This window comes from Xenopus tropicalis, chromosome 3, assembly GCF_000004195.4.
Source record: "Xenopus tropicalis strain Nigerian chromosome 3, UCB_Xtro_10.0, whole genome shotgun sequence".
Lineage (NCBI taxonomy): Eukaryota > Metazoa > Chordata > Amphibia > Anura > Pipidae > Xenopus > Xenopus tropicalis.
In genome coordinates this window covers 37,878,690-37,900,474 of record NC_030679.2, presented here as the reverse complement: position 1 = coordinate 37,900,474, position 21,785 = coordinate 37,878,690, and the positions used below count along the sequence as shown (strand labels likewise).

The following is a 21,785-nucleotide window of genomic DNA, read 5'->3' as shown; positions in this document are numbered from 1 at the left end:
GTAACAAGGGGGTATGAGAGAGTAACTGATATATAAATAGTAGAGGGGCTAAATATAAAGATAAGTAATAAAAAGTAACAATAATGATAAAATTGTAGCCTCACAAAGCATTAGCTTTTCTGGATGCTGGGACCCCCATTTGAAAGCTGGAAAGGCAGAAGAAAGTGGAAAAAAATTATAAGATAAAAAATGAAGATCAATTGAAAAGTTGCTTAGAATTTGCCATTCTATAACATATTAAAACCTAACTTAAAGGTGAACTACCCTGTAATAAAAAAAAAACAGGCTATTGTGCCAACAACTGAAGCTATCGGCAACAGGAAACGCTGTCTCACTGATTGACCCATGAACTGAATAGATGCAGAGCATACAATGGGCCACACAAGTTATTGTCGCATTTCTGTTCCGATCGTTTATGCAAATAGCATGAACAATAAGGGAAGGGACAGCAGTAAGGAGCTGTGGCTACATAGTACATAATATCAGTCACTGGGTCACCAAATTCATACAAATCATATTATTAGTATGTGTATAATCAGCTTTAAACCCGCAAAAACCTCATCAATGTGTTCCTCACTCGAGATTTACAGCCAGATTTTCTGCAACCCAAAGCACCCCCATACACTGGCCGACAAGTTGCAAAGTTGATAGAGAGGGGCCAAGCTGACAGTTTTTAATAGTTCTTATATAAAAAGCTAATATGCTTACAAGGAGCCTGCTATTCACGTTTTTTGCATTACATTTGGGTTAAAGAGCACACATCTATGTAAAGGTCAATGTTGGTCATGGATTATTGCACACCTGCAAAACAAAAAACCTTCCAATACAAGAGAGGATTGTAAGGAATGCTGGACAAATAACCTTGAAATGTAACTATTACTACAATATTGTGTTATTGGCCCTTTAAACGAACATCAAGAAATGTTTTAAAGTAATTCAAATATTACTGTTGCCCTGCACTGGTAAAAGTGGTGTGTTTGCTTCAGTAAAGGTGGCCATACACGAGCAGATCCGCTCGCTTGGCGATGTCGCCAAGCGAGCAGATCTTCACCCGATATCCCCACCTACGGGTGGGAGATATCGGGGAGGATTTAGGTAAAAAATAAATAAATAATCCGATCGTTTGGCCCTGGGGCCAAACGATCGGATTATGTGGGCAGCAGGCTCGGGGACCGCATCAACGAGCCGATGCGGTCCCCGATCCGACCGGATTTTCTAACCTGGCCGATCAATATCTGGCCAATTTCAGGCCAGATATCGGTCGGCCAGGCCGCTCTGCTCTCCCCATACACGGGCCGATTAGCTGCCGAATCGGTCCAAGGGACCGATATCGGCAGCTATAGTCGGCCCGTGTATGGGGACCTTAAAGGTGGCCATACACGCACCGATATTATCGTACGAAACCTCGTTTCGTACGATAATCGGTGCGTGTATGGCATGTCAGCGAGCCGACCGATATCGCAGGAAGCTGCTGATATCGGTCGACTCGCCGATCGGCCAGGTTAGAAAATTTTGATCGGGCGCCATAGAAGGCGCCTGACCAAAATTCTCCCTTCAGAGCTGAATCGGCAGAAGGAGGTAGAAATCCTATTGTTTCTACCTCCTTACCTGCCGATTCAGCCCTGAATGGTGTGTGGCGGATCTGACGATGTTTCGTGCGACCGACGGTCGTACGAAACATCGTGAGATCGCCACGTGTATGGCCAGCTTCAGACTACTATAGTTTATATAAATAAGCTGCTGTGTAGCCATGTGGGCAGACATTCAAGCTGGAAAAAGGAGAAAAGGCACAGGTTACACAGCAGATAACAGATAAGCTCTGCAGATTACAATGGGAATCTATGCAGCTTATCTGTTATCAGTATGTAAACTGCTTTTTCTCCTTTTTTTTTTTTTTTATTTGAATAGCTACCACCATGGCTATACAGCAGCTTTGTTTATATAAACTATAGTAGGGTTTTTTAAGCAAACACACAACTTTTACCAGTGCAGGGCAAAACTACGTAATATATTAATCACTTTAAAACCCTTTTATTTTTTGTGGTGTTACTGTTTTAAGCACTGAAAAAGGTCAAAACGCATCCCCACTAAAAAATTTTTGCCTCCAAATACAGGGTCCTATCTACTGATAAGCGCATATCACTAAAACTTGTAGAACCAATTGTTTTCACTCAATACACTCCTCTTAGGGCTCTGGCACATGGGGAGATTAGTCGCCCGCGACAAAACTCCCTGTTCGCGGGCGACTAATCTCCCCGAGTTGCCATGACCCGCCATCCCACCGGCGAACATGTAATCGCGCCGCCACGTGTGCCATCCCGCCGGTGGGATGGCGGGTCATGGCAACTCGGGGAGATTAGTCGCCCGCGAACAGGGAGTTTTGTCGCGGGCGACTAATCTCCCTGTGTGCCAGAGCCCTTACTTGGCAAGACCAGGTGCTCGACATCAACTTTCATTGACTTTAAACAGGGTACAATTTCTAGTGTTTTGTCACCCTTAAAGGAGAAGGAAAGCAAAAAAACGAAATACATATTTTTTGTTAGGGCATCAGCCCCTGTCTTGAATCGCTACATTACCAAATTAGCCTCTGCTACTGGATCGGCGCACTGTGCCTGAGAAGATTCTGCCGTCTGCTGTCTTTGGCGCCGACATTTTCAAATGCGGTGACGTCACTTCCCCCTTCGGCCGCTTCTACTGCGCATGCGCCGCTTGGTGAACCCTGTGACGTAGCTGGCGCGCTGGCGCGCTGATCTGTCAAGGAGCCGAGTGAGTTTTTGGGCAGAAAGGTTTTAAGAGCTTTACTTCCTGGGACTGTGGCTGTGGGATGCCTGCTGGATGTGGGACTGTGGCTGTGGGATGCCTGCTGGATGTGGGACTGTGGCTGTGGGATGGCTGGGGATGTGGAACTGTGGCTGTGGGATAGTGGGACTGTGGGATGGCTGGGGATGTGGAACTGTGGCTGTGGGATAGTGGGGCTGTGGGATAGTGGGGCTGTGGGATGGCTGGGGATGTGGAACTGTGGCTGTGGGATAGTGGGATGGCTGGGGATGTGGAACTGTGGTTGTGGGATAGTGGGACTGAAGGATGGCTGGGGATGTGGAACTGTGGTTGTGGGATAGTGGGGCTGTGGGATGGCTGGGGATGTGGAACTGTGGTTGTGGGATAGTGGGACTGTGGGATGGCTGGGGATGTGGAACTGTGGCTGTGGGATAGTGGGGCTGTGGGATGGCTGGGGATGTGGAACTGTGGCTGTGGGATAGTGGGATGGCTGGGGATGTGGAACTGTGGTTGTGGGATAGTGGGACTGTGGGATGGCTGGGGATGTGGAACTGTGGCTGTGGGATAGTGGGACTGTGGGATGGCTGGGGATGTGGAACTGTGGTTGTGGGATAGTGGGATAGTGGGGCTGTGGGATGGCTGGGGATGTGGAACTGTGGCTGTGGGATAGTAGGACTGTGGGATGGCTGGGGATGTGGAACTGTGGTTGTGGGATAGTGGGACTGTGGGATGGCTGGGGATGTGGAACTGTGGCTGTGGGATAGTGGGACGGCTGGGGATGTGGAACTGTGGCTGTGGGATAGTGGGACTGTGGGATGGCTGCTGGATGTGGGATAGTGGAACTGTGGCTGTGGGATGACTGGGGATGTAGGAATGTGGCTGTGGGATGGCTGGTGAATGTGGGATAGTGGGACTATGGCTAGGGATGTGGGACCGTGGGTGTGGGATAGCAGGTATAGTAGGGAGAGATGGTGCCTATAGTAGCAGTGGGGGGATAATAGCCTCTGGGAAAGGACTGTGGCTGTGGGATAGCAGGTATAGTAGGGAGAGATGGTGCCTATAGTAGCAGTGGGGGGATAATAGCCTCTGGGAAGGGACTGGGGCTGTGGGATAGCAGGTATAGTAGGGAGAGATGGCGCCTATAGTAGCAGTGGGGGGATAATAGCCTCTGGGAAGGGACTGGGGCTGTGGGATAGCAGGTATAGTAGGGAGAGATGGCGCCTATAGTAGCAGTGGGGGGATAATAGCCTCTGGAAAGGGACTGGGGCTGTGGGATAGCAGGTATAGTAGGGAGAGATGGTGCCTATAGTAGCAGTGGGATAATAGCCTCTGGGAAGGGACTGGGGCTGTGGGATAGCAGGTCTGTAATGCAGTTTCAAGTTGGCACAGGAAAGTCTTTCTGCTCTATCCAACTCGATTTCAGCACAGCAAATGCAGCCAGAGGCACTGTGCAGGACTAGAAAAAACACAGGAGCATTCCGATTGGACAGTAGAGTGAAGTGGGCGGGGCTAAGGGGGGTCAAGCATTTCTTCAGAGACTGCAGATCTTGAAAGGAAAAAAAAAACGGAGCTCTCTGCTGTGCACTGAGCATGTCTGTGTCCTGGACAATCTGTGTTCAGTGAGACAGGAAGCTGCACAGGCTTAGAGCAGGTACTGCATTTACTGACAAGACTTTTCCATGTCAGAGCCAGATTAAGCAACAGCACGGTGAGTTCAGGAAATATGTTAAGGACTGTGTTAAGGCTAAGTTATTGAGCTCATGTTGTTTTTAGACTTTCCTTGTCCTTTAAGCTGGCCATACATGTCGGCGAGTCGACCGATATCGCAGGAAGCTGCTGATATCGGACGACTCGCCGATCGGGCAGGTTAGAAAATTTTGATCGGGCGCCATAGAAGGCGCCTGACCAAAATCTGCCGTCAGGGCTGAATCGGCAGAAGGAGGTAGAAATCCTATTGTTTCTACCTCCTTATCTGCCGTTTCAGCCCTGACGGTGTGTGGCGGATCTGACGATGTTTTGTGCGACCGATGGTCGCACGAAACATTGTCAGATCGCCACGTGTATGGCCAGCTTAACCCTCACATGGAGCATCAAACTGTGGCAAAACACAAAAAAGTGGACTTTGGACATTGTTAATGTAGTCATTCATGGGCTCACCCTCCATAGTATCCAACCAACTGGTCACAGCCCTAATTAATGTATACTGTACGAGGAGCCTTACATGATATAGTCACCTTTTGTATTGCTGTAGACCAGTGCCGTCCAACTTCTGTGGTACCAAGGGCCAGAATTTCTCTAGCATACATAGTGGAGGGCCGCTAATGGAAGCCAGTTTTGACCACTACCCTTTTTTAAACTGCACCCACTTCAAACCACAACCATGTATACATACCCTTAAATCTATATGACTCCTCCTCCTCTGTGGGTAGCACAGCAACCCCCAGCACATAATTACATACCTTAGGAACCATTTAATAGCTATATCCAAATGCTAACAAACTGCTCCTACAGTCTTAGGTGTGAACAGGTAAATAATGTGGGTGCTTACAGTCTGAACCTGAGGTGTGAACACTGCAGGGGTGTTTAAACAATACAGGGGTTTACAGCCTGAATCTGAGGTGTGAGCAATGCAGGAGGCCAGTTAATCTTAGTATTGATGGTACACAAAGGTAAGCCATCAAAGCAGCCAGACAGGTGGGGGGCCACACTGATCACCAACCAGTGGCTCATGATCAACAATGCTGCTCACCACCCCCTCTGATGTTGCTCCCAGTGGCCTCAGAGTAGGCACCCATTTTGAAATTTCTCGATTGAAGGCAAGTTTTAGAAGCACAGAGGCACAATTTTATTCCAAGGAGAGCCTCCTACAGGCTAGCAGTCCTCATGGGGCTACCAAATAGCCAATCACTTCCCTTATTTTGCACCCATAAAGATGCTTGTGTGGCTTTTGAGTAAAAAAAAGATTGAGGATCTCTGCTCTAAAGTTTTCTCTCTTCTTCCTTTTCTAATCTGCCAGTGCAACATATATGGCAGAGTTTGGTGCACTGGCATATTTTTATACCTGCCCAACATGTATGGCCAGCTCAAACAAACACTTTTGAGGTGGTACAGGGATCTTTGCTTTGGGTAATACTCACAGATTTAAAACAATTAGTATAATAAAAAAAAAAAAAAAACCCAATATGAATTGACTTGTGATCAGCAATCTTGTTTTGTCAAACAGATATTAGGAGATAAGCTATGCTGAAATCCTCTATTCAAGCTAATGCTGTGTAGTAGCAGCATTTAAGAAGACATTTACATATAGACATAAAGAAGCTAAATTATTACAGGCTTCCATTAGGAGGAGGCAGCGTGCACCTGGGGCTACAAGAAGCTGTTTTTCCACCGTGTAGCACACCTCAATCGATTTAATAGGCTTCCATTAAGGTTTCCAGTCAGGTTCTCTGCGAAAACTTAAACGTGCAATGGAAAAATGTATGAACAATTACATTTATTTTGCAACTTCAGTTAAGCAACCCCCTCCCAAAGATATAAACTAAGCGAAAAAGAAAAGTAGACTCATATACTTTAATCTTTTAACAGGCCCTTGTCTGAGGTGATTTGAATCCTAAATTTGGATGCAGATCAGAGGTTCCCAACTAACTTTGATTTGGGTATCTTAGGCAGACTGGGTTGTCATGACTAGACTTTCACCTGATATCGTCTGGCTACAAGCACCTCCTACACTTCAGTAAAGAGCAGACAAAAGAGCGGGAAGGTCACAAGGGAAAGGAAACATAAGTGGCAGAGCACAAAAAAGGTAATAAGATGTTGTGCAAGGCTTAAACATACTCATATTTCAGACCACACCCAGAGAGCCAATTCACATTAAAAGAAATAAGCTATCACAGAAGCCAGAAGGTGTCACACAGTCATTGTATCAGTTTAAATATGGAGCAAAGGCATTTTAATAAAAATGTTGGAGTATTACTATAAAATGCTTCTAGCTGATGGCAATGTTAAAGGTAAACTATACACCAAGAATGAATACTTAACTAACAGATAGTTTATATTAAGTGACTTATTAAGGAATCTCGCCATATACCAGTAAATATTGCCCTTTTACATCCTTTCCCTTGATCCACCATTTAGTGATGGGCTGGGTGCTCCCTCAGAGATCACCTGAAATAATACAGCTCTAACTGTAGGGAGAAGTGTGGGAGCAAAAGGCAGAACTTTTTGGCTGATGGGGCCTAGCAGCATGTGTGCCTTGGCTTGTTTGTGTGCACTGTGAATCCTATGATCCCAGGGGACGGACCTTAATTCTTAAAATGGCAATTTTCTATTTAGGATTACCCAATAGCACATATTACTAAAAAAGTATATTTTTATGAAAATGGTTTATTTAGATGAAGCAGGGTTTTACTTATGAGCTTGTTTATGCAATATATTTTTGTGTGCCCTTTTTTGCAGAGGGAAATTTGTTTGCACTTTCTAACAGCATTCTAACAACATCCCTACAATGTATTACAGTTACAAGACCATGACTGACTGTAAGTGAAACTGGTAGTCACCAGGTCTATGATAATTTGCTCACCCCAGTTTGCAGGAATATCCCTAACTTGGGGTGTTTGTGGTGTATTGTATGTGAGTGGGTTTACCTACTTTGAAACAAATTTGTAAAAAATGATTCTGTACTCGGGAGCAGCACTTCAATCATCAGAATCTGAAATTTGGTTCAGCACTTTTATAACCCTCTGGACTGAGCCAAGAGTGGGTATACAAAAATCTGTACCATGAATGAATTTGTGAGTTTCCAGAGCACAGCTCCAAAGTTTTTCACAAAATAACTCTTTGCTCATGGTTAAATCTTTGCCTTGCCCTACACAGCAGTAATTTTGAAATCTTGTGCATTGCTGTCATCAACTAAAGCTCTTTAAAATGTATATTACCTAAACACACTGCTAAAAGTTGGTCCACATGAGATTTATGCACACAAAATGAGAGGCAACCATATGCATTAGGGATGCCTGGGAAAGATAAGTTGGCTGCACCTCTTATGTGTGAGCCTGTACATTTTTCCCCTAAAAAGGATTTCCTTGAGGTGTCTGATCTATCTATTTCCTATGGGGTTCCTTGTCTTTATACAGAGTGCCAAGGTACAGACTTTCCACAAAGTTGCAGGGTAAGCCATTCAGAGGGCTTATTTCAAACTGTATAAAGATAACAATATGCGTTCTATGCCTCAGTTATACCATGAAACTAAAAGGACTTTTAGTTACCCTTCAGCTTGGTATGTGATTATATACACAAAGAAACACAGTCAGTGTAACTTAATATTTTAAGCCATTCAGCAGTATTTCTTATTGCTGAGATTAAAGTAAATAACTCTGAGAGGGTTGTACCCTGTGTTTCATTAAAAATATAAATCAAATATTTGCTGAAAATTAATTTGTTTAAACATAGAAGTTACCTTACTGCCCTCTAATAACAGGATCCTTTAAATCCTCTATGGATCTCAGGCATCAGAACCCGCTCCCCTCTTAAAACACAATACGCCCAAGCCAGGAGCAATTAACAGACAGCAGCTAAGCATATGCTTCCTTTTGATTAAATCGCTATGAGATATGGGATTTTCTGAAATTTAACACATACGTCAATTAGATCCATTGCTTGCTCTTATGCAGATAAGCTAGCAGCTGGCACCAGATCAGCTTTCTGAGCCTAAAATGTCTTGTATTTAAACATTAAAGGAAAGACACTAATTATATATATATATATATATATATACGCATGAAAACGCAAGAGAATGCAAAGTCTCGCGTTTTCATGCGTATATCGGCTACATGTGCCTGCACCAGAATGTATTCCATTCATTCGGGTGCAGGCACAAGTAGCAGGCGTAGGGCTGAATTTTCGGGAAGCGTTTTTCAGCTTGCCGAAAAAATCAGCCCTACGCTACGTGTGGCATCAGCCTTACATTATGAATGCAATGCAAGCATACCTACAATGCAATCTTTTATTCTTATTTGTGCAGATTTTTTTATATTACTACATTTCACCCTTAGATGCTGATAGATACAAGGTTTCATTCCATTCTGTCAGTTTTGTCAAAACAGAATAGAAAACAATGTATGAAAAGTCAATCTGATCACAGATAGTGTGGCCGACTCGTCCCAGACAGGCATCTTTACATGCATGGCCAGACTGCAGTAATACCGTATTATCTCTGCTGTCTGACATCCTTTTAAAAAAGAGTCTGGGTGGGAATTGGTGGTGGGTTGACAAAAAGTGGACTCACAACCGACCTAAAGAAAAGTCAGTATTATACACCTACGCCTGACCCTGCCATCTTTGATGTCACCAAAGAGGGTGGTGTGAAGCAAGCACCAGAATATCAATTCCAACTACCTGTACCTTTACAGACCTCTAAATCAGACCTCTTCTACTCCTCAATTTTTTTTTCCATATGGAGATGAATAAAAAAATGAAAATCTAACAGTAGCATCTAAAAATGGTGTTTATTCATACTTTTTTAAAGGTATATGTTTCTGTGTTGTGTGGGGCTCTTTAACAAGTTGTGGTTTGGAAGTCGGAGTTCCTTTTTAATGTGATAAAAATGTCAATGTGAGAATGCCTTAAATCTGCCCCCACACAGTACAGCTAGTGACCTAATGTTGCTTTTGAAATGAACCTCAAGTGCTAACAAGTAGGAGCCTCAGCATATCAAGTGGCATGTTTTTCCTTATCATAGTAATATATTTGTATGTATTATGTGTATATATATATATATATATATATATATATATATATATATATATATATATAGTTATTTTAGATCTACCCAAATATCCACAGTAAACCAAAAAAAAAAAAAAAAGAAAAACTCAAATATTATGGGGCAGATTTATCAAAATGTCAGATTAGAGTTTACACACAGAATAATTTGCCCACTTTCTATTTATTCCTATAAGATTTTAAGAAGTGTATTTATCAATGGGTGAAAAGTAAAGTTCATCTTTTGAAAAATACACTTCTAAAAATTCACATAGGAATGAATAAAAAGTGGGTGAGTTTTTCTGTAGTGAGTTCTTTTCTCACACTTTGATAAATCTGCCCCTAACCTGGGGTTGGATGGATTCTTAGCAAGTGAGGGAATACAGGATTATGGGAGATAGCTCTTAGTACAAGTTGATCCAGGGACTGTTCCGATTGCCATCTTGGAGTCAGGAAGGAATTTTTTTCCCTCTGCGGCAAATTAGAGAGGCTTCAGATGGGGTTTTTTGCCTTCCTCTGGATCAACTAGAAGTCAGGCAAGTTATATATAGACATTATGGTTGAACGTGATGGACGTATGTCATCTTTTTTCAACCTAACTTACTATGTTACTATGTATGCAACCTAAGAGTAAAACACAGAAGGGGGAATTAGTCATCTTGAAAAATCCGATCGCAGCAACTATCAAGATGGCTATAACAATAGCAGTTTGTCCTATACAGCAAATTGTAAATGTGGCGACTTGTACGTTAGTGTATGGGACTCGCACGTCATTGCGATTTGTCGCCATGATCGGATATTTTTAAAATCGCAAAAACTAACTGTCCCGCCTGTTTTCGCTCTAAGGAGTACAGGCTTTTAGGTTGAGTTATTTCATAGAATGATCATATGCCCAAAACTCAGCCTTTAGATTCAGTTACACACAGACAAGCTCAAACCACAATACAACTGGCGCTTTTAACTAGGGATGCACCAAATCCATTATTTTAGAGTTCTGCAGAACCCAGAATCCTTTGTAATAGATTTGGCAGAATACCAAACCTTTGCACATGCTTAAAGGAATACGGTCATGGGAAAACATGTTTTCTTGTTTTTGTCAAACGCAAACAGATTCGTTTATATTTAATTTTGAAATTTCACAGTGGGCTAGCCATATTCTTCATTTCCCAGGGTGCCACAGCCATGTGACCTGTGCTCTGATAAACTTCAGTTACACTTTACGGCTGAGCTGCAAGTTGGAGTGATATCACCCCCTCCCAGCAGCCAATCAGCAGAACATAGGGAAGGGAGCAAGATAGCAGCTCCCAGTAGATCAGAATAGCACTCAATAGTTAGAAATCCAAGTCCAGCTTGGGACTCCTCCAGTTACATGGGAGTAGGAGAAACAATAGGTTACCTGAAAGCAGTTCTAATCTGCAGCACTGGCTCCTGCTGAAAGCTCAGACTCAATGCACTGAGATGGCTGCCTATATACCAATATTACAACTAAAAAAAAAATACATTTGTAGGTTCAAGAATTAAATTGTAAATGGCAGAGTTAATTATTTGCTATGTAAACAGTTTCATTTAAAAATAAAAAGTACACCATAAAAATCATGACAGTATCCCTTTAATACTTTATTTTACTTCTGTGTCCAAATGAGCACAAGTCACAAATTCGGCCAGGCACTTGGATTCGAATGGATCAGAATCCTGCTGAAAAAGGCAGATTTCCAAACCAAATCCTAGATTTGGTGCATCCCTACATTTAACAAAGCAAAACCTAAATGTCCTCAATCATTTCCTAACTAAAATACAGTTGACACATTGCACTAAACATTCAGAATGCTAAAGAATTAAAAGAGCATAGCAGATTTAGTTTTGGATAGCTTAAGGCCAGTGCAGTAAACAACTTCAAAGTCATCCAGCAAGATAGCTAACGGCCCACATATACATACATAAGTATATGCAGGTTGTCCAGCTGTTGTCAAACTACAAGATCCAAGTCACTCTCACAGGCTTTGGCTGTCGGTGGGATTGTGGAAGAACATCTGGATGCCCCTACCTGATGTACAAGATGTGAAATACTGAAGAAAGGTTCACATTTAAGTAACATTTCAGCAGCGACTTCTCCCTTTCTTTTGGAATAAGCAGTAAATACATTTTACCTACAAGTTATATTATTAAAACATGCATATACGGCCACCTACCCAGATGGTACAGAATTACAATTTAAAAAGTGTGTAAAAAGTGAAGGGAAACATTACCGGTGATGTTGCTTATAGCGGCCAATCAGATGCTTTGCTTCGGTTTTCTAACTGTTGAAATCTAATTGCTGATTGGTTGCCCTGGGCAACATGCTCCACTCCACTTTTTACACAGCATGATAAATATACCCCTTAAATATTCTGGTAAATATAAGTCTGGTTGGGCAGCAATGTCCATTGAACCTGGATGTATGGGGTTATAGTCAGTATGATAGGTATAATGTTATAGGGGTAGTTAACCTTAATATTGATATTCAGAGACAAGTTGCAAATGGATTTCATTTATTAATTTTGGTAGTTGTATATCTTCCCAAAATTGGAATTTCAGCAGCTATCTGGTTGCTAGGGTTTTGCTTACCTTAGCAACTGGCAGTGGTTTAAAAGAGAGACTGGAATATGAATAGGAGAGGGCCTGAATAGACAGATATGCAATACAACTGCAAAGTTGCTAGAAATTGGACATTCTATAACATACTAAAAGTTATGGTGAACAACAGTCTCAGCAACCTATTGGAGCTGCAAAAAGTGGTGTGACCAACGCATGGGCACATCTCTGTTTAGCCAAGCCTTTACAGGGGTGGCTCATGTTTAAGTTAACTAGTAAAAGTACTATACCATGGCAACAAATATGAATTGTATTCCTCTTACCGCAGGTTAATCAGTCATCAGGTTGAATCTACTAAAACTAGAGGCCTCATTTACAAATATGGAAAAAAGAGTAAAGTGCAAAATTCATAGACAAAAGCACCATATTTATTGCACTTTGCACCTAGCCTCACTGGTTGCAATCTCAGAATGGAGTTCTTAGCAGTTCTGGATACAAAAGGAGAAGTGTGCAGCAGCATATAGTATCACCTGGAATGCACCCTAGCTTGTTCATTAAGGAGTGCTAGGGAGTTCCATTCATCTGCTGCCCATAGCAAGCATTAAAATCAGGGTTCCATTGTGCCCAACATTGCTGTGCAGGGCATAGAGCGAAGCTTGCAATTTCTAATGGTACAGAGGCAAGGGCACACTACTTTGCTTGTCCCTGTAACATTGATAAAAGAGCCCAAAGGAGTTGAAGCTGCATTTTATATGGGTAGCTAATTTTGTTTTTTTCTCTAGCTGCAAATCAAAGCAAACAAATCATTGCATGACAACATTGGGAAGCGCATCTGACAATTACACTGATAAAAACTGTCAGGTATGGTTTTAGTATATATCTACAGCTCAATGAAGATTTATTCAGGGATAAGCAACTTTAAACTGAGCTGGCAGCTGGATGCTCAGAGTCGCTGTTCCAGAACAGTCAGAATGCCAAAAACTCGGTTTGCCTGGATTAACATGCACACAGTGTAGAAATATCTACACACACAAATCCGATTCAGATGAGAAGAACCAAAAGGTTCTCAGATGCATTCACAAGAGAGCCAGGATAGAAAAAAACCCTACATTGTGTTTATTAGGACCCTCACAGATTTCTTTAAAACACAGTATAAGATATTTAGTCCTGATAAGTAACCATTATGTCAGCTTTGTCCTTTATGAGCATAAGTGCAGAAGGAAGAAGGGTCACAGTGGAGTGCTCCCTTCCATGTGGTGTCTGCCTACAAGCTGTGCACACAAACCTGGTCCTTCCCAAACCACAGCCCCTATTTTTGTTCTAATACAACACCTAGAGAATCCAAAAAGAGAACCTGGAAACTGTAGCCCTACAGCTAGAATGCTTCAAGTAAGCCATCCATCCCCTTGGATATTCTGTCTTCACACACTAGCAAAGCACACTGACCAACATGCAACTTGTCTCCCCCATCCTGTATATCAAGTGCCACAGATAAGTTCAAACAAATTCTGTTGTAACAGGTTATGGAACATTCTGCGCATACATTTGGGGATGACACAACATTCTCTCTAGCACAAGTAGAAGCCACCTTTCCACTTCACTGCAGCTGCAACAACTGTGGCCTGTTTAGTATATTTAATTTACATATTTTCAAAATGTTCCCCATTTGTTATTTTTTCCCTATGAGTAAATGTATAAGTAGCTAGATACCTATACCTCTCACATTATGTGCAATAAGCAAATTCAGTTTTATAAGTTTTCAGTCCCAGGACACATGCATGCAAGTTCCTTTACAGATAGGACTTTGCAAGGCCATGTTACTTACATAAATAGGCCTGTGCAACATATGGCCCCTTAAACCTTTGCAAAGATATGGGATCGGTTATCCGGAAAACCATTATCCACAAAGCAACAAATAACAAGAAGGCTATCCCCCATAGACTTCATCTCATCACCTCTAAAGAGCCAACCAACCCAAGTCCTATATAGAACCTGTATTCTGTATAGCAGGGGTCCCCAACCTTTCTTACTCATGAGCCACAGTCAAATGTAAAAAGACTTGGAGAGCAACACAAGCATCCTAAATGTTCTTGGAGGTGCCAAATAAGGGCTATTAGGTAGCCTCTATGAACACTATCAGCTGACAGGATGCTTTATTTGGCACTAAATCTTGTTTTTATTGAACCAAAACTTTCCACCAAGTCAGGAATTCAAAAAGAACTACCTGTTTTGGGGGCACTGAGAGCAACATCCAAGAGGTTGGTGAATAACATGTTGCTCTGAGCCACTGGTTGGGGATCACTGCTGTATAGGGATGCTGAAATCTTGCCCTATAGTTCTCTGTCCTACCATAGCTACAGATGCTACCATCTCTATTGTACTCTTGATGTTGGTGTCCTGCCCACACAAGCAAAGCTGACATTTTTTTATATGCCCATACCTGGATCCACCTGAAATCCAAAAATTAAAACGAAAAATGTTTGCAAGAATAAAATTTCTGTATATAGTGGAACCTCAATGTTACATACCCTGATTTTAAGTCTTCCTTAATTTAATTTGCCCAGACTTTGTCCCCGGGAGATCTACTTTTGACTCCTCACCCAAGATGGAGCGTACGTACGCATGCCCATAAAACGCGCCGCACTTCCGCATCCCCCAGATTAGTTGCGGTCTACTAGAAATTCACGGGGTATCGACTGGTAGACCGCAATCGATGTATTGGCCACCCCTGGGTTAAGCAATCCCCATTGAGTGCAATCACTTACTTTATACCCCAGGCTGGAGCTTCTGCTAGCAGAAAATGCACCAGCGCAGGATTCAAATAAGCCAGCAAATCTCTTCTTCCATTTTTTCTTCAAAACCCTGGAGCCAGTACATACACAATAGAGTGAAAAAGCCAGCTTTTTTTGTTAAATTTGGCTATTCACTTTACTGTGCGTGTGCACCCGGTACGAAGAAAGAAGCAGGAAGAGAATCACTCGAATGCATGTACCCCGGCCGGTGCAGATTCCTCTAAAAGGTTCACTGGTCCAGCGTATCAAGTAAATGATTACAATCACTGGGGGGGCCCTTGCATTTGGCACCCCCCCTTCCCCCCACCAGCTAAAATCAAAGGATTTGCAATAGAAATGGAACATGTACCAGCTGTAAGCTTTAACACTTAGATGGGCAAGCCCCCTAGCACCTGTGCACGCTTCACAATGCCTTGTGCAAACTCTAGCTGTGCAGCAACACATTTACATGCATTCAGGATACTCAGCTACTGGAGACATGTTTTTCTCTGGTTAAAAATAGGGCCTTCTGCATACCAACAGCAAAATGACGCAGATTCCTCAAAAGGTCTGTTTCAGCACATTCTTTGCCAAAATGCCCTGCAGTGCATTGCTCAGCACCACGTTTCCATCCATTTGCCAACAAATCCGTTTCCTCAAGTAAACGTTGAAAGGTAACATGGGATAATTCATTGCAAAATGCTGTGCATGCCCTTTGGCACCCAAGTAACTGTGTCATGTATCAAGGATAGATGGGCACATTCCAAGCAAGGAAAAGGACAGCTTTCCCCTGCACTCCCCCTGGAAGAGACCATAAATCTCACCTGTGTAAACAATGAATTTACTATGTATGAGACTTCTAGTCAGACAAGCCATAGATAGCTCTCGCTCATTCATATATTTAAAGAAGGAAATATAAAGTCACCGTGCAGAAGGTGACAATTTGTTAGGCTGTCTCAAGTGGCTGCTTAAATTTTACCCTGGGCCAGTGTGTCTTTTCTGTACAGAAGATCCTGCCTGCAGTACTTTTCCCCAGAGCACCATGATGCCATGTTTTCGGTTCCAAAGTCCCTTATAAGCTGGGCACAGGTGCAGTAGATGAAACTGCCAAAAAATTCTCTTTAGTGTACGTATCTGGCCAGAGCAGCACATGTTTATTCTCTTCTTCTGTCCTTAAGACTGTGGTGAAGGGACCTATTCCTATTTGGTTCTTTTGCTTCTATTTGGCACAAAGGATACTAAGAACTCAGTCACTACATGGTGGAGCAGCATTATCGAGAAAAGTACCCTGGGTTAGTTTGTATTTAAAAAAGAAAAGCACCAGCAGCAGGTAAAACATAGTGGTTCTAGTCACCAGGGTGTGCCTAGCAAATTGGCACCCCAATAAATGTTAACATTTCATCTACAATTCACATACAATTCCCAGAACTGTACAGGGCATAGCAGAATATCAGTTAATGAGCAAAATGGGGTGACCGGGAGCCTCTGTCAAACAGCTGGCAAGCAGGAAAGGGATGAAAAAGAGCAATGGGGTGGGGTCAACTGTAAGAAGCAGTTCTGGGATCCAGACAGTGAAAAAAACTGCACCAGTTTTATCCATGTAAAACACTGCAATCCTACTGCTATTTTTGCTTTCTTTAGAATACAACTTAAACTATAACTCCCAAATTCTCATGGATAGGTGCCATGGGAGTCGCAAGCTGAAGGGTGCTGGGGCCAGACAACACTAACCATGTACCAGAAAGAGAGTGCAATGGAAATGAATGTTATAGAAGCTCAGTTCAAATATGTACCAGTATGTACAAATATTAATTTGCCCTTGTTTCAGCTTGTTTCTTCCCTAAGTCATGCAAGTGTTTCTTAACTAAAAGTGTGTGACAACTTGAAATGCCACAAGTTCCTAAATCCAGACTAGCCACTTACCCTATGAGTAGCAAGAAATAGAACCCTTCAGCCCCGCACCAGCAGAAACCCACTACACACACCCAAGGTACAGTTCACACAGGGGGCCACTCAGCCTCAACTTCTGGCTACAGCTCAAAGGGGAAACACAGAGACCCTCTGGCTGTTTCAATCTCACAAATGTGCACAGAAAAAAGACTAGGCAACAAAAAGTATGAGAGACTGCTTCTCTCCGACTGATCATGGATTGCGCCCCAGGGCACTGCCACAGGTTGAGTTTAGAGCCTGGTAACCTGGCAGTTTGTAAAAAAAAATGTGGCATTTGGTGGTCCACAAAGGGCTGCAGAGGGCAAAGTCCATTTATGTATAAATGCCATTACTGTGGCAAAGTCATGCTCCCAAGCGTAGTACCAGCAGAGAGGCATTTTCAGGGCGAGTTTCATGGGAATATAGGCACACGAGCACTGGTACTATATGAAATACTCTGCAGAGCAGAACTTACAGAATTAGGAGCTAAACATAAAATAAATAATAAATCCTGAGCCCACTGGTAACTGTGCCCTAACTAGTGTCTGCCTACAGTTACCAGCTTCCTCCGATAAGCAGTCTCGGGGAGGATGATGGGAATTGTAGTTTATAGACGGCCAAACAGTGGCCCCAGTGACGGTCCCCAGTTCTTTATATTGAAGCTTAAGGAGCAGCAGCCGGTAACTCTCATGTGAGAAGTTTCTGCAAGAGCGCAGAGGCTGTTCCGGCTGGAGAGGATTCAGTGTAAAGCAAATAACTGAGCAGCCCGCAATCCATCCGCTCAGGCACATTGTAGTCCCGCAATTCCGCCGCACAGACACCCTATACACCCGCAATTCCGCCGCACGCCCAATGCGCAGCAGCCCAGCACCATGTACAGCGTTATTGGCGCACTTACCGAAACCCGTTCTACATCAGTAGCAGCCATGGTGGCCTGGATGAGCGCAGCGATATCCGAGCGTCTGTCCTCCTCTGAATGGATGCACTAATCCTAACACTGAGGCTCTCAATGGGATCCAAGATGGCCACTGGACTTCCTGGTAACTCCCATCTGCATTACGGAGAGTCCTTTCCACCGCCCACGGGTAATCGCACAGCGCACACTGAGCTTGGCGGCACCTCGGAGTGGAGAACATACGCGATCCCCTTCTTTTTTTCTAATTTTTTATTTATTTATTTATTTTTAAACATACATAGCCATGAAACACTGGCTGTGAGAAGTCATTTTCCCCCTCCAGAAAAAGCAAAGCATGGCGGGGTTTGTAGTCCGCTCCCCAAAAACACTGTTAGAAAGGTGATGCTGTCATTGTATTGTGGAACGGGAGGGGGAGTGGGGATACTGGGATGTACCAGCCGCCACCATTCATCTGTGCATAGAATATTATTGTGTGCAGGACCAGCTCATTACTGGCTATTTACTTACACTTAGGTGGGGCGTTTGGTTAAATATACACAAAGTCTTATCAGTCGCAAAGCGCTTAAACAATGTATTAACCCTGGCCACCAAGTATTTGCTTTTATGAGGGGTAATTAAGTGATCTATTGGCTTTGAAAAATTCTACTGTCTGCATTAAGTTACAAAAGCACAAATATAATCTAGAGTGCTGTACAATATCAAAAATAGTAAATCATATAATGGCACAGAAAGGTAACAGAGCTTCACATAATTTTCCACTTTTATAACTGATGAAACAGTACAGGGGCAGGACAGCCAGACTATAACAGATGATTAGCCAAATGTGGCCCAGGGCACTGCTGAACTCAGGACAAAGATCCAGTTTGGTAAGACCATCAGAGCCAGGCCTGGACTGGGATTCAAAATAGGCCCTGGCATTTCAAATACACAGAGGGCCAAACCGCCCCCACCCGCAGGGCTGGACTGTAAATATGAGTGCCCCTCTCCTGCACGCTTGTACCCACACATACTCATTCCCCCCTTCCCCTCTAGGCGCTTGCACCCCCAGCGCTCGCCACACACCTTACCAATTGGCTTTACTGGGTACAGGCGGCAGATTTAAATAGCTGTCCAAATCTCCTGTCCAGTCCCCAGTTCAGATGCGGCCAGCGGGCTACATGCCCATGGGCTCCTAAAATATGGGACGAAAATGCTTGAAAATGCACCCAGCAATTGCCATAGGGCAAGGTGCCCCAGTTCAATCTGTATATACCAGCATGCTGTATTTGCACTAGGGTTGCAACATTTTCTACCTGCTGTCCTATATTTCTGTCTTTCTTCACTATTAATGAATAGGGGTCAAGCATTGCATCACTTTTACTGGCAATTCTGTTTTGTGCCCCCAGAAGTTCTATAGCTTTTTAAGGCAGCTTTACATGGTAGACATAGAGGGGAAAAAAAAGTCGGCTAAATAAAATGTTTTAAATAACCCACTATAAATGTGTTATCCAACAAAAATTAAAGTAAAAATAAATGAATAATTGAAAAGTTGTTATTAAAAAAACAGGCTCTGTATTTTCAAGCAGATGTTTCCTTCAAAAGATATTACAGATAATAGGTATGATGGTTAAGCCCCTGTCCTTATGGCCTAAGCTAATTTCCTTTTAATAATGCTCCACTTGAAATTATATGATTATAAACACTATGTAAATAGTAATTTTATGTATTTGTCCCCTGGTCATGGTCTTAACAGGAACATAAAGACTAAGGTTGGAGCCCAGTATGAAAATTCATAGACAAACTCAGTTAGAATTTGGATTAAAATTGTGAGAGGAAGGTTATAAAAAGGGTTATTAAGTCTGCAACCACAGAGTTCATTTTTAATTCACGTATATGTTAAATCTGCAGTTTGCATATTTGCAAAATACCTAAGCCACCTACACGTGCAGAAGCAGTATATGAGAAAGATGTATTGCCATTTACCAGTAGACCTTAGGAATTAAACCCAGTTTTAACCAATGTGGCTCCTGCACAGGCCATGCTAACCCCCCAGCCTCACCAACCTGATTCACAAATAGGGCCCCTCTTTCCCCATGCCGAGCGGGCAGCAGCATTGGGGGCCTGTCTCAGATTCCAGTCAGACGCTGGTTCAGTCAGGGTTCTTATGGCAGAGGAGGTTCCAAGAAGCAGTGGACAGAGGTTGCGTGGATCATAGACATGAATTTGGTATGATGGCTGTTTTGTATTTCTTCATTGAGGCCTTATTCTACTTAGTAGTATGAGGTCCCATGATGGTGGCCCTTACACCAAAGTTAAAAAAAAAAGATGTATGTATGTATTTATGTATGTATATATATATATATATATATATATATATATATATATATATATATATATATATATATATATTTATAAATATATATATATAATGGAATGCTTGGGACCTGGGGTTTTACTGATAGTGTATCTATACCAATAGGCTTGTTTTGCAACCAATGTTGCTAAAGCCAGTCTACTCCAGTAAGACAGGACTGTCTGCTGGTTTTTGCTACATTGTTTTTAAAAGCCAGTCACCAGGGCAGATAATAGAAAAGGACAGACACCACCTTTAAAAGAAGTTACATATACATTTAACTTAAAAACCATTAAAAGTTTGTAATAAATGTATATTGCAAAGGTGCTGAAAATTTTGTCTTTTTTTATTAGGCAAAAAACATTTATATGTGTGTATAAATAGTACTGTTTTTTCAATCAACACAGAGGCTCAGCCTCTTTGTAAGGTAACTCCCGTGGGTTGGTATTATAAATATATAAATAAATAAATAATATTACCATTAAAAAGAACCAGCAAATTTCACAGTGGTGTACAATAGAAGTATTTCATTTTACCTGAAAACCGAGCAACCAGATGTTTGCTTAATATGACCACACATGGGTGACAAAATATACCAGGGGTCCTCAAACTTCTTTACCAAGGGGCCAATTCAATGGCCCCTCAGACTGTTGGGGGGCCGGACCACCCCCCCCCCCGTCAAATTATCTTACATTCCTGCATTCTCTTCCAGCACCCCCCCCCCCCCCCCCGGCTCCTGCTCCCGCTCTCTGTCCATCCACCCTCTGGCTGCCCGCTAAGTCCTCCCTCTGCCTACCTTTTCCAGCTCCGCCCCCCCGGTCCATCTTCCCAGCCCCCTGTCCCACTCAACACTGAATCCTTGCGCTGTCCGTCCTCCCTTGCAGCTCCCCCTGTCCCGCTCCCGCTGAATCCTCTCTCTGCTGCCAGGGGTGAGGACGCAGCAGGGGGCCAGGTAAATTACCCTGGGATCCGGCCCGCGGCCCCTAGTTTGAGGACCCCTGAAATATACTAATGTATCTTTCAGTGAAACATATTTTAATTATTGACATCTATTTATAAAGCACCAACATATGCTGCGGTGCTGTACAATAAATGGATGTATACACTGAACATACAGATTACATACAAAAAAAAACAATAACCAATACAAGAGATAAAGCTGGTCCTGCCTAAAAGAACTTACAAACTAAAAATTCTGTGTATTCAGCATAGATTTCATCAAAAATGCTGGGCCTCAACACTGAGCATGTTCTGCTGATAATGATCATAAATTATCTGTGTGGAACCGGTTTCAAAAGTAGTCAGCCTTACTTCAGGAATACTTCCAAGAATTAAATACTGTGGGAAACAGAGGAGGTACAGTAATACCTGAAACTATCTTCTAGTTTGCATCACATAACTATAAACACTCGGAGATAGACTAAAGAATGTCATTATGCTGTTGCAATATGGAAAAGCAAGAAGAACACACTGCCAATCCCTGGTCTACTGATAGTATTGCATTTTCAGCCTCTCAGAAAGATGGGAGAGCCAGGGGAACAAGTTAAAGAGCCCAGGTATTGATAAAGGCGATAACCTCATCTCTAGCCCCTAAGGAAGATAGAAGAATCAGGGGCACAATTTAAAGAACCTGTGTCTACTAATGCGACTGTAACCTTATCTCCAGCCACTAAGAAGTGCTAAGGGCTCAAGTTGTAGAGCCTGTATCTCCAGTATCTTTGTAGGGGTT

General features: G+C 42.8%; 1 protein-coding gene across 7 annotated transcripts in view; it reads right to left on the bottom strand.

The window, feature by feature from the left end:
- septin8 (septin 8) overlaps nt 1–18,564 on the bottom strand; it is a 74,573-nt gene extending 56,009 nt beyond the window's left edge. For 2 of the 7 annotated variants that reach the window (XM_031897571.1, XM_031897573.1), the window contains exon 1: nt 17,707–17,934. Coding sequence is in view for 3 of the 7 variants with exons in the window: in XM_031897573.1 (XP_031753433.1) it covers nt 17,707–17,736 (30 nt within the window). In the remaining 4 variants the exon portion in view is untranslated. 7 annotated transcript variants of the gene reach the window in all.
- Between the last annotated feature and the right edge of the window lie 3,221 nt (nt 18,565–21,785).